At 38.7% G+C, this 12,109-nt stretch overlaps 1 protein-coding gene across 1 annotated transcript in view; it reads left to right on the forward strand.

Annotated features, from left to right (window-relative positions):
- Window positions 1-2,772: 2,772 nt before the first annotated feature.
- The window catches only part of glra4a (glycine receptor, alpha 4a), a 39,856-nt gene continuing 30,519 nt past the window's right edge, over window positions 2,773-12,109 (forward strand). Inside the window, exon 1 of the mRNA XM_079480124.1 lies at window positions 2,773-3,113. Within this exon, the coding sequence (XP_079336250.1) occupies window positions 3,046-3,113 (68 nt within the window). The 5' untranslated portion in view covers window positions 2,773-3,045. The remainder of the gene's footprint in view (window positions 3,114-12,109) is intronic.

The raw sequence follows: 12,109 nt of genomic DNA on the forward strand, positions 1-12,109 counted from the left end.
TGGTTTCTCTTAGAGTGACAACGAGAGTTTTCTGGATAAACTGCCAAATTAGTCAAGATGTAAAACGCTGCTTGGCTTAAAATTCGATTAGTCTACATTTCCTTGAGTCATCATGCACTCAGCCCTTATGTTCCATTTCTATGTGGCCATTTTTCATTTTTTTTCACCATTTTTTTATTTGCATTTCAAATTCTTAACAAAATGCTGATCTTTAAGGATCAAAAGAAGAATAAATGCTCATTGGTACCTGCTTGTGAAGTCACTGGGGTTTGCTGTGCTAGACACACTAGGCTAGACTAACTCTCAGTATAAGAACATTGAAGGGCAACGGGGAAAGACACCAGAGGCAAACGAGTGACTTAACAACTTGATTTGTGGCCAAGACATACAAGCCAATGGAGCAGAGAATATTGATATTCGACTATATTTGGTTTCCACTTCTGTTCTCCCTCATTGTGTCTGGTCCCAGCAGAGTGACAAATGCATCTCCAACCATACAGGTCAGCAGTCCTATAGACCTCTTCGTGTCAACCTACAACACAGATGTGAGCACAATGCACATGGGAAACAAGAGAGTTAGCTCAGCGTAAATGTGCTTTGCCAATATTGGCACCATCAACCTCTCCTCCCCAAAGCTTTCCTATAACCGATTCGAACCCTCATACATGATCAATACATAACATGCTACATATTTCCACATCTCAATGTGAGTTACTACATTGGGATGGAATTAGTTCCCCAGAGTTTTTAGTCCATATAGAGGCTGAATATATTACTAAACTCGATATTATGCACAACATATCTCGGTATAGACAACAGGAGTCTGACATTTTGGTTCAATTCACAGGGATGAATGCTTTCTGAGTGAACGAATTTCATGGTCACAACAACAAAGAACAGTAAGAGGGGGTGGGGGGACAGGGCTTCCATTTTGATTGCGCCTTTATGCTTCTTGTTCATCTTTTACATGGATCTAATACATCTTTCATAAGCCAAACGCTGGGAACACAAGTTAGGTAAAGGGTCTAATCCTATGCGGTTTCGCCTGAAAAGATTAGAAAGAGCAAGACCTTTTTCTGTTAAGGAGACGTGGTATCACCCAATGTCATCCACCAGAAGATGAATGACTCAAGCTGCACTTAATTTAGAGTGAAATTTTCTGTGCTTTTTAAACTTGAGTTTATAAAGCTGATAGCAGCATATTCAGTTAGTTTTATTCAAACACGCTGATGAATTGAATATTCATGCTGGTACTGACTGGTTTTGTGCTGGCATAGCAGCATTGCTTGTTCAATAGCAACTTGGTTCATTTTGGTCTTTTCAGCTCTTTCAGAATGCTTTTCTGAGTGGTCTTCCAAATATTTTAGCAGGGCAATTCTATGCAGATTTCAACCTTATCATGAAAAAAATTTTATTATACCAAAGGTCAGTTAAGTGTCGCATTCAGAATTGTGACATCCACAACGTTCCATATTTCTCATTTATGGGCATATTAAAATAAAAACTATTAAACTATTTTATATTGTATGAAGAGCCATCTAATGTCTGTTTTTTGGGTATGCTGGCTTCTGGTTTGGGCATGTTTTAAGTATATAATATACAGTCTGTGAAAGAATTAAGAGACCATTTCGATTATTTGATTGGGTTATTTTAATTGACTATTTGTGCGTATGTCATTCTGTGAACTACTAACAATATTTCCCCCAAATGTAAAAAAAAATTATATTGGCAGTTTTGAATACTGGAGAAACAGGTCAAAATAACAGAAAGATTTGAGCCTCACATACTGCAAAGAAAGTTCATATTCACTTGTCTTTAAACAATACAACAGTAACATTTGTACATGTGTGTTTAGCCGAAGTTAAAACAATTACATTTTGTTGTGCCTATTTTTTTAATTTAAATTTACAAGTGCCTTGTCATAATGTCTGTCTTAAACATTGGTGTTGGATGACTGTATTTCATTACTGAGGTTTGATTTAGTTAAAATTCAACAGACACTGGACTGGAATGGACACGATACTGATTAAATGAACATTTGCAATGGTCTCTTAATTTTTTCTGGCTGTAAGCGTGGCGTCTCTCAAAAACGTGTCCTTTTGTCACATCCAATAACATATGTTTATTTAATCTTAAATAGAAAGCATGTTTCTAGATTCATCAGCAGGGTTTTTGAATAATATAAACGTATTCTAAAGACATTCTCTAAGAGTTTCAGTGAAACCATATAGCAGGTTCAAGGACAGCACATAACTCAAATGTCAAATGCTGTATTTTTAAGTTAGCATTTGACCCTGCGTCCCCATATTCATCTGAAAGCTGACCTGGGCAGAAATTGTCCCATTATATATCCAAAATCACCAGTATGTGATCCAGTAACATTACAAACCAGCTTTCAAATATCAGTATTTAAAACAGCATGTTTAAAGAACCAGTCTGTTCCTTCTGTTTCTAGCTCTTCCTTTGGCTTTTTCTAGACATACACATACATCTGAGAAACGAAAAAAACCTTTGAAGCAGTTACACCTTCTCACCAAAACAGAGAGAAAGAAATAAACAACAACAAACTAAGCCAACGTAAACAAAGGTAGAAAGAAATTCTCCAGCACTCGCTCTGATGTCTCAGATCTAGCTCCCCCTTCTCTTCTCAGCGGGCTCCCCGCACGCAGACTCTCTGCCTTCAAATGTGCTGCTGGCCCTTTAAATCCTCTCCGATATAATTCCTAGAGCGAGCAGCTGGCCATAAAAAAGAAGGGGAAAGAAAGAGAAAGCACACACTCCCTTCAAAACACACACGCAGACACATGCACACATGCTTTCTCTCTCACCTATTCTCACTGGCATCTGACAGGAGGACACTGTGGTGGATTTTCCAGCACGAACAAGTGAGGAGGAAGAAGGCAGAAGAAGTTTTCTCAGACAGCTTCGGATCACTCTGCAAGACAATGCGTTCCTGTCGAGTTTTCCCAGCTTTTCTTTGGATTTGGTAATTCTTTAGACTGTAACTTCTTCAGACGGTCTGGGAGAGACGGACTGAGCAAGAGAATGCTCCCTCAGGTCATAAGGATTTTATATGTGTTGTCTTTTTTCTTTTTCCAAGGGGGATTTATCAGGTAAGACATGGAGGTTTTCAATTGTATGTCTTCTGTGTGAATGTGTGTGGCAATTTCTTCAGTTTTCTAAATTTCTAATTTTTTAAGAATTGAAATCTTTTGTGAGAGCATGTCAGTGTTTTGTCTTGACAGTAACTGGGAGAGATTTTGAGTCAAATATGAATCATCAAACATGCAGACAGTGTCTGAAAGCTGAAGCCAAACCAACCTGTATGTAGCCATTTTACACTAAAATGAGTCTTTGATTGAAAGAAAAAAATATATTGTGAGGACCTGAAAATGTGCTTCACATGGTAACAGTTTTGATTCAGGTCAAAATATGAAGAACGAAGAACGAAGACAAACTGCACCTTTTCACTTATGTAATTCTAAACTTAATGTGAATAAGATTTCTGCTTGTATATTTTTTTGATTATTTTTACATTTTTGATCACACAAGTAATTGGTTCATTTAAACATAGAAAAAAATAACACAGAATAGGATTGTCTTCCTACATTCTTACAAACTGTAAGACAGATATGTCGTCAGACTTTTAAGCCGCCAAACTAATTTCCAAAATGAATCAAAAAAGATTCTGTTGAGTGAAAACTCCAGAAATGAGCTCATTGCTGAAAGAAAAAAGTTTGATTGCACGTGTTGTTCAGATAAATGAGAATATTATATGATATCGCTGACATCCTGGAGTGCTTCGGAAACAACTGAACAATATCCAACAGCACAAAACTCATTAGCTCACAGCAAGGGATGCGTCTCAATATTTTATTTATACAAGCCGAAAAAAACGAAGAATATGAAAGATTCAGAAAGCACCAGTTTTAATCATGGCTACTTTACATAGCACAGAAAAACCAACATGCCGTGATTTATGGAATCTGCAAACTTAAACAAATCTTTCTCTCTTATCTTGCACTCTCTCTAAACGAAAAAAAGCCAAAAGTTTCTGAACTCCCTGTTTCACGCCCCATTGTATCCAGGACAGGCTGGAGTTCAATTTGCATAATCCCAAAGTCTGGGTCCACCGATGAGCATCCGCTCTGTGAGAAAGTCAAAGACGGGAACTCCATTGAGAAATCAGCAGAGAATTAGAGGAACGTGAGGCCTAAGAAGATTGAGTCAAATCATTCAATATGAGATTACGGGACCTAGGAGGAATTCATGGGTTGCGGATGATGCAAAAAGACGGCAAAACCAGTCAAGGTGCTTGAGAAAGCAAAGGAAGACAGTGACTGGCAGAAGAATATGTTCAGCGTTACGGCATGTCACATGTAACATGAAAACACAAGCACAGAGACGCTGGTTTCTGTACCGTAGGTATGATTCCAACGTCACTGTTAGTTTGAAGGGCCTGTGGCGTTGACATTCCTAAGTTCTGTCAGCCTGCAGACGCTGTGTGGGCGACTGGAGGAAGAAATGAACGGTGTTTGGGTTGAGCTGTCGGACTCTGGGCTGTGGGCATGAATCCAGCAGGTGGCTGATTAGCAGGTAGTCGGTCAGGAGTTCTGTCTACAGCTCTGGTAGGACAGACAAGAGCATTTGAGATTCACAACCTCCCACTCAGCTATTACGTTATATTTCTAACAAGCAACAAAACCAGAGAAATCGCTGGGGATTTATCAAACATACACAGCAGGGAAAACAGTAGTGTCAGAATGTCTGTGAGGTTTACTGGTGAGCGGTATGGTGCGTTGATTAAGTCATGGACAGCTTTCATTTTGTGATGAAAGTATTGAGCCGGGTATAACCGTAAGGGAAACGGGATAAAATTACCTTCAGACAAAAGACTAACGTAGTTTGAAAAGCCAGCGCTGTGTGAAATAAAGCCATCCGTCATCGCAGAGACAGTGGGATTTGTATGATAATGTAAGTGTGTCTGTCCGCTGCACAGCTGAGAGGGAAAAACAGCAAAGTTTGTTTAGCTCAAGCTAAACTACGTGTCTTATTAATTATGAAGAAGTACATCATTTCATCTCAGAGACACTACATGAATTTAAGATGAGACTGAGAGTATGTCCATAAATAAGAAGAGGGTGTGCCAAACTTGACTTCTTTGAAGTACCACAGGTGCACAACTCCAAGCTGGAAATGCAAGCGCTCCAATGCCACAACTATTGTAAACAGAGTACAAAACAACATCATGACAAAGAAAAGTTATCATGTTTTATATTGATATCTAACCAAGACAAGTTTTAGAATCTGTCCATGCTAACAGGATCAACTATCTTGGCTTTATTTAGCATAACATGCAATTTTTAAGAACTAAATAAATTGAGAAATCAAGTCAAATTCATTGGTCTAACTCAGGGACTCTTCTGCCCCCCCCCTGTCCACTTTTGACCATATTGAATGTATTTGCTTTTTCAGATATTTCTTGAAGAAATCAGGACAGAAGTGGTCAAAAGTGGACAGGTGGGGCAGAAGAGTCCCTGAGTTAGACCAATGAATTTGACTTGATTTCTCAATTTATTTAGTTCTTAAAAATTGCATGTTATGCTAAATAAGCCAAGATAGTTGATCCTGTTAGCATGGACAGATTCTAATGTGTATTATTAATGTGTATTGTCCCTGATTAAATAAAATGAAATAAAAAATATGAAATACACGCATTACCTGTGTTATAGTTATTTAAAGGTTACATATATTTTGCAGCTACAGACTAATTTTATACGGTGGGAGATGGCCCAAAATAGCTCTTTTGGTCGCAAAGGTTGCCGACCCCTGGTCTAACTAGACTGTTACTGTAAAAAATGATTTGTTGGTACGATTTAAAAACTTACCTGGTTGCCTTAAAAATATCAATCAATTCAACTTTAAAATATTGGTTAACTCAACGAATTTGATGCAAACTTGTTGTGTTAACAAATATTTTTAAATAGAACCAATACAATTTTTACAGGAGCGATATTAAAAGAAAAGTTGACCTCAATATCAAAATTGTTTTATTTTTTACTCACCCACATGACGTTCAACATGTTTTAAGACCTCTTGTCGTTTTTGAAACACATATAAAACTATTTTAGGGACAACTGAGAGATTTCAAGGTTAAATCGTTAAATTGGTCCATTCGCTCATAGTGGCTCAATTGAAGCGACGAGAATACTTTATGTGTGAAAAACAAACCAAAATAACCAGTTTAATCAGGTATATACTCTCCTCTGTCATGCAGCGTTCAGCACACAAACCTCAGACAAGACAGAGGAGAATATATTTATTGAACTAATTATGTTGGTTTGTTTTTCACACATTAAGTATTTTCGTCGCTTCATGTCACAACTGGCACAAAGGCAGATTATATCTAAATATGATCTGATTATGAAATGAGGAGAAGGATCAAAATATGATATGATAAGAGACTCCAAGTATGCTTGTAAAGTACTTTGGGTCTACAGTAGTACACAGTAAACGGCTATATAAATGTTTAATTAATTAATTCACTAATGAATTCATTAAAAATGTGGAAAGATTTGAATAACGAATTAGCCACTTTGTAAAACACTTATGAAATTGCCATGAGTTTGTGTAAACTAATCGGGACTTAACAACCGATTCAACATTGTTTTCTATTTACTGATCTTCCCTAACACAAACCAATAGCCTCACCTCAACCCTAAATATTTACCTATTTACCTCGACAAACTCCACATTACAAACAGAGAGAGAAAGAGAGAGAGAGCACACAACAATATATGCAGAGCAGTACACACCAAAGCAGATGTGACCCTGGGTTTCAACAAAACTGTGGGGACAAAATGTAACCTCCTGATAATAAATCAGCATTAAACCACAAGCCAGCAGATCTGCTTCCAAACATAAACCATTGTCTTAGATTTGTGCCACTTGACTCTTAACCTGGCCAAGAAGATTTTGAGCCTGAGTGCATAGCCTGTGGGCTGTGGCTAAATGAATTTCCTTCCACTGCCAGCTTTCATCCAGAACCACTGCAGGAGAAGTGCAACACCAAGTGTAACTAATGCGGATGGGTCACAGACCTTCATTTAAATAACGTGCCCGTGGGATTCTCCTCCTGCATGAGGTTTTTAGAGTAAACTAATAAGGAGTCTTTACTGTACGTTAGTCACCAAATGGATGGATGGATGGATGGATGGTTGGGGTCGGGTGTATAGGTAGACAGGTAGATAGATAGGTAGGTAGATAGATAGATAAATAAACACAAACCGGTAAACCCACACACTTCTCCAGATTATGTGCACATGGTCATTTTAGGAACGCTTCTAAACAAAAGAAACAACACCCACCCTCTCTCTCTCTCACTTTATTATCTTTTGCTCCACTTTCATGATCACTCGCCTATGTCACGCATGGGTAGCGAAGCAGTTTTAGAAGGTGGGTGGGGAGATGGAAGGTGAAGTGAGGATTACAACTGTGCCCGTCAGATAACACAATGTCGGGAGAGAGGCGGCACTTTTTTTCAGCAGCATGAAATGAGAACACAACCACAGTGGAGCCGTGTAATTCCTCTGAACGCTGAATAAATGATTGCCCTTCGTTAGGGCACCACTCCACTCGGGCCCACTATTGTTGGAAAAAAATAAAATTCAATAGTGCTAATCACAGCTTTTCAGCAAATGCCTGACTAACGCTCTGACCTCCAGACGGGCTGAGTAACCGGGCCCAGTGTTTGGTTTATTGATATTTCTGTGTCACGGCAGTTACCAGAGCATCCACGCTAGCTGCTGCAGATTTGCTCCAACAGTCAGTTGCCATGACAATTTGGTGGTTTATTGATCTATTAAGCTTATGGCCTTATGGCCTTATCCGTTACCCTGTACGACAGTTGTTTGTTCCTAATGGAAATACAGAAACAGAAACACAACAGTGGGGGTCAAGCAGGGTTTGAACACCTGAGGTCATGCCACGGGTTCAGTCTCAGAAAATCCTTAAAATCATTAGCATGATGGACATACTGCCCTGATGACAAAAATTAAACAGGTCATAAAGACTGCAGCCACAAAGTCTGAGTAGTCGGTATTGCATCTGAGTTACCATACTATGCTATTTAAAGGAAAAACAGAGATGTAGCTATTATTGCAGTAAGAGATTACAATATACTGTATAACTTAAAACAGAACAAATGAGTCTATTCTAGGCCTACACTACACTACAATTTTTCTTAGTGTAATTGAGGACTGAAATGCAAAATATGCAAAATGCATTTTATGCTATAGACAAGTTTTCATGCTTTTTACTTCATTTAAAAAAGATATGTATATGGGCACATGCATTAAACGCTTAATAATGTGTTATTAAATAAATCAATAATTTTGCTCTTCAAATGTAATGCCTTATTATGGATGACACTGGGACTAGTTGTCACAAAGTAGTTTGATACAAAAGCTTATGGTTATTAATTTACTAATACATATTAGTGATGCCACAATTCTCAATGTAATATTATATCGTTCGGTTTGACGTATACACGTTCAATATACATGTGAATTATGTTATTTCGGTTTTGCATTTAAATACTTTTTCTGTCCATGTTCGTCCGTATCTCTCCATGCTGAGATAAACGCTCACTCGAGTAAATATCTAATAACAATGCGCTAAAGGTGAGGATGCTTGCGATGCTCGTGTCAGATTTCACACGAGTCGAGCGGTGAAGTGAGGCTGTCTTCAACGTGAGAATCAATTTGACGTAGAGTATAATGCTGATGAACATACCATGGCCAATAGGAAGCACCGGAAATTTCAAACCAGCACCACTTGGTCAAAAATGAACCCAGCAAATGGTTTAATATTCAACCCAACAATGGGTTTAAACAACCCAGCATGGGATAATTAATAACCCAATTATTGGGTTTGTCCATTTGTGACCCTGTGATGGGTTGAAAAAATGCTTTTTTTGTAGATTTGAACAGCTGACATAACATTTAAGTCCAGAAAAGACATGTTTAACTCCATGTTGTATGTATCCTACATGCACAAAGCTATAAAGCAAAGCCAAAGGGTTCAATTAGGCATGCGTGACCATACAGGCTTGCTCTTTATCTGTCTTTGCACAACCATCTGCAAGCCAATGCACCATTCATTACCCAGCGCTCCGCTATCAGCCCATCAGGTCTTCCCACACCCTTTTCCTGATTTACCCCTTTATTGTCTTTATTTTCACCTTGCTGTCTAAGAAGAAGGTTTTTCGACCACCAATCTTTTCCGGACAGACTACATCGAACATTGTTTGCTCTGACTAATTGGACAATAAGCGGATTCCTTTAGGTCAGAGAAAATATTTGCATTCACACATTGGAAAAGTGCAGATTAATTCTATTTACGTATAATGTGTCACTTTACCTTCGGCACTACGTCCCCTGCTTGAACGCAGCATGCAAACACACAGAGCTATTAGCAGTTCAATCAGGGTATAGCCATCCGAGTCATGCGGCATGCTGGTTTCCACTGCGAGACTGTTTCCCATGTAAGAATTTTTCGTTCTAACACTCTTATAGTGAGAGGAGATTAGCTATTGTCTGGATTTACTCGCTCACTGTTTATAGATTTAGAGGAGAAACGCTAAAAGCGAAGGAGATTTATCCACTATAGCTGTTCGACAGCATCTTGGGCGAGTGAATGCTTTTAGTAAAGCCCTAACTGTATTTTACTGCCTGCCCTTTCTCACAAAGTTCACGTTGGGTTATTTTCATCACAATTAAAATCAGACAAAGCTGCAATTTGTTCCATAAATCAGACAGTAATGTTGTGCATAAAATCTGCCACAAATGCAATAAGTAGTAATTCTGCAACAAAGTACCCGCTTTTCTACACGGAAGCAATTATAGGAATTATTTAAACATTACAGGCTTTTATTTAAACTTTCCTCTAACTTACAGATGTTTTAAATAAAAGTTTATAACCATTTGAATCAAAAACAATTGTCACCTTTATACAATGTGCACCAGAGATAAACAAAAGTCAACAATATTCTTGTGCTTTAAACGACCTCCTATTTCAAATATATGTTTAAGTTGTACTTAATTAATAAAACCTTGAAGATATACAATGAATGTTTAAAATTATAACATTCAGATAAATAGTCAAAGGATGGCTCCATTTGCTTTCCCAAAGGCCTGGGTCAACAGGTTTCTTATGGTAATACAGGGATAGGTTGCAATTATTTCATCATTTATTAAGACATTCCAGACTCTTCTGAACACAAAAGAAGATATTTTGAAGAACGTTGGTGATCAAACAACATTGGCCCTCATTGACTTCAATTGTTTGGACACAAAACCACTGAGACAGTTCTCAAAATATCTTCAAAATAGTCATAAACAGGTTGTGGTCAACATGAAGGTGAACAAAATATGACAATTTGTATTTCGGGGTGAACTATTCCTTTAACCCCTAAAATCAGCGTTGTAAACCAGTTTAACCAGATAAACCGTGCACCAAACCACCATGAAATTCATGCAGATGAAGTTACTTATTCAGAATTTTTTTTTTTGTAAAACACAGTTGTCCTGCACTGCCACTAGACTAATACATAAACTTCTGGGAGTGAAGCCAACCTCAGTCTAGACTCTAAATTCATCTCCCCTTTAGCGAAGTATGGACTTCTATCTCTACAGTAAGTGCTTTCAAGTTGCTTGTACATGACATACCGCCCACACTGCTTGTAAACTTGGGAAGAGAGCTACTGTACTTTCTCTGTTTATTGAGATTAATTACAGCTCTTCCTGTATGAACCAGGTCCAAAATGTACTCATTTGCTGTGGGACAAAACGGCTGACAAAATCGTTTGTCACTCCGCTGGTATTCAGCCGTAGCTTGATGCCTAGCACCGCAAGGTGCATCGTAGAGCGCTCCAATTAAAGTGCTTCTTTCAGGGGAGGAGGGGAGGGTGGGCTTGGGGAAACTATCTGCTGAACTATGTGTCTCACACTATGAAGGTGAGGGGACATCCTGACCTCACTGCACTTGCACGAGCTCGAGACACTGAGGGCTGGAAGCCTAACAACTCATCCACACCATTTGTTATTATCTGTCACAGTAGGGTTCAAACTGCATAGCGATGTGCTACAGCATTTGAAAGCAATCCAATATGCACCCTAGTATGCAAATGGTTTCCACGCATGAGATATCAATGTGACCTAACATTTGTCAACATTTTGGAATCAGCGTCTGGAATGTAGCTACTACCTAAATTTGACGTTAAAAAAGGACTGATTCAAGAAATAAAAATCATGAAAAATTTAGATATACGGTTTAAGTCTGACACCAAGGATTTGAGAGTCTGGGCCACCTGAGGGAAGGGTAACTGTGTGAGTGACCCACCACGACTACAAGCGTGCCACAGCCCCTAAGGCCAAGAGAGCCTCATTACCTGCGCAAGGGAAGACAGCGATAGCCACCGATAAATGTGTGAAACAGCAGAAAGCAGATCTTTTAGCGGACGGAGAGCGTAAAGAAACTCGTATAAGTCTATGCAAATATTCCAGAGCTTGGTAAGAACTGACACTTTCATCCATATTCATACTGCACAGGCACATAATAGAACACATTCATCATCTCGCCTTAGCACGCTGCAGGTCCAAAACATACTGTACGTGTGTGCACAAACGTGTGACGAATCGTCGTGAGCAAGAAATCACGTTGTCTGTCAAAAAGAAGAGAAGCAGAGACTCTTATCTCATTAAGCCCTTTCCATTTTCTGGCCTTCATTTTTCTGTCACACCTGAATTCCGGCCCAATTTCTCTGAACTCTCATTTCATTAACCTGCACGGGCAGACGCATGGTGAAACACACCGCCTGTGCTTTTCTGTTAGCCTCTCGGCTGATGATTTTGAATTTGCAGAGACAGCAGAGCAGAGAGATTCTATAGAACAATCACTAAGCATTTTAAACTAAACATTTCCAGTTCTGAGTGATTCTCTTTATTTCAATATTTTTTCACATATTTTCACAAAGTATAATCTATTCTGCTGAAAAAGTACTATTTTGATCCTTACAGAATAGTGTGAACCTTCAGGCTGGCTGACGTTG

Source organism: Barbatula barbatula (assembly GCF_947034865.1).
Source record: "Barbatula barbatula genome assembly, chromosome: 18".
NCBI classification, from domain to species: Eukaryota; Metazoa; Chordata; class Actinopteri; order Cypriniformes; family Nemacheilidae; genus Barbatula; species Barbatula barbatula.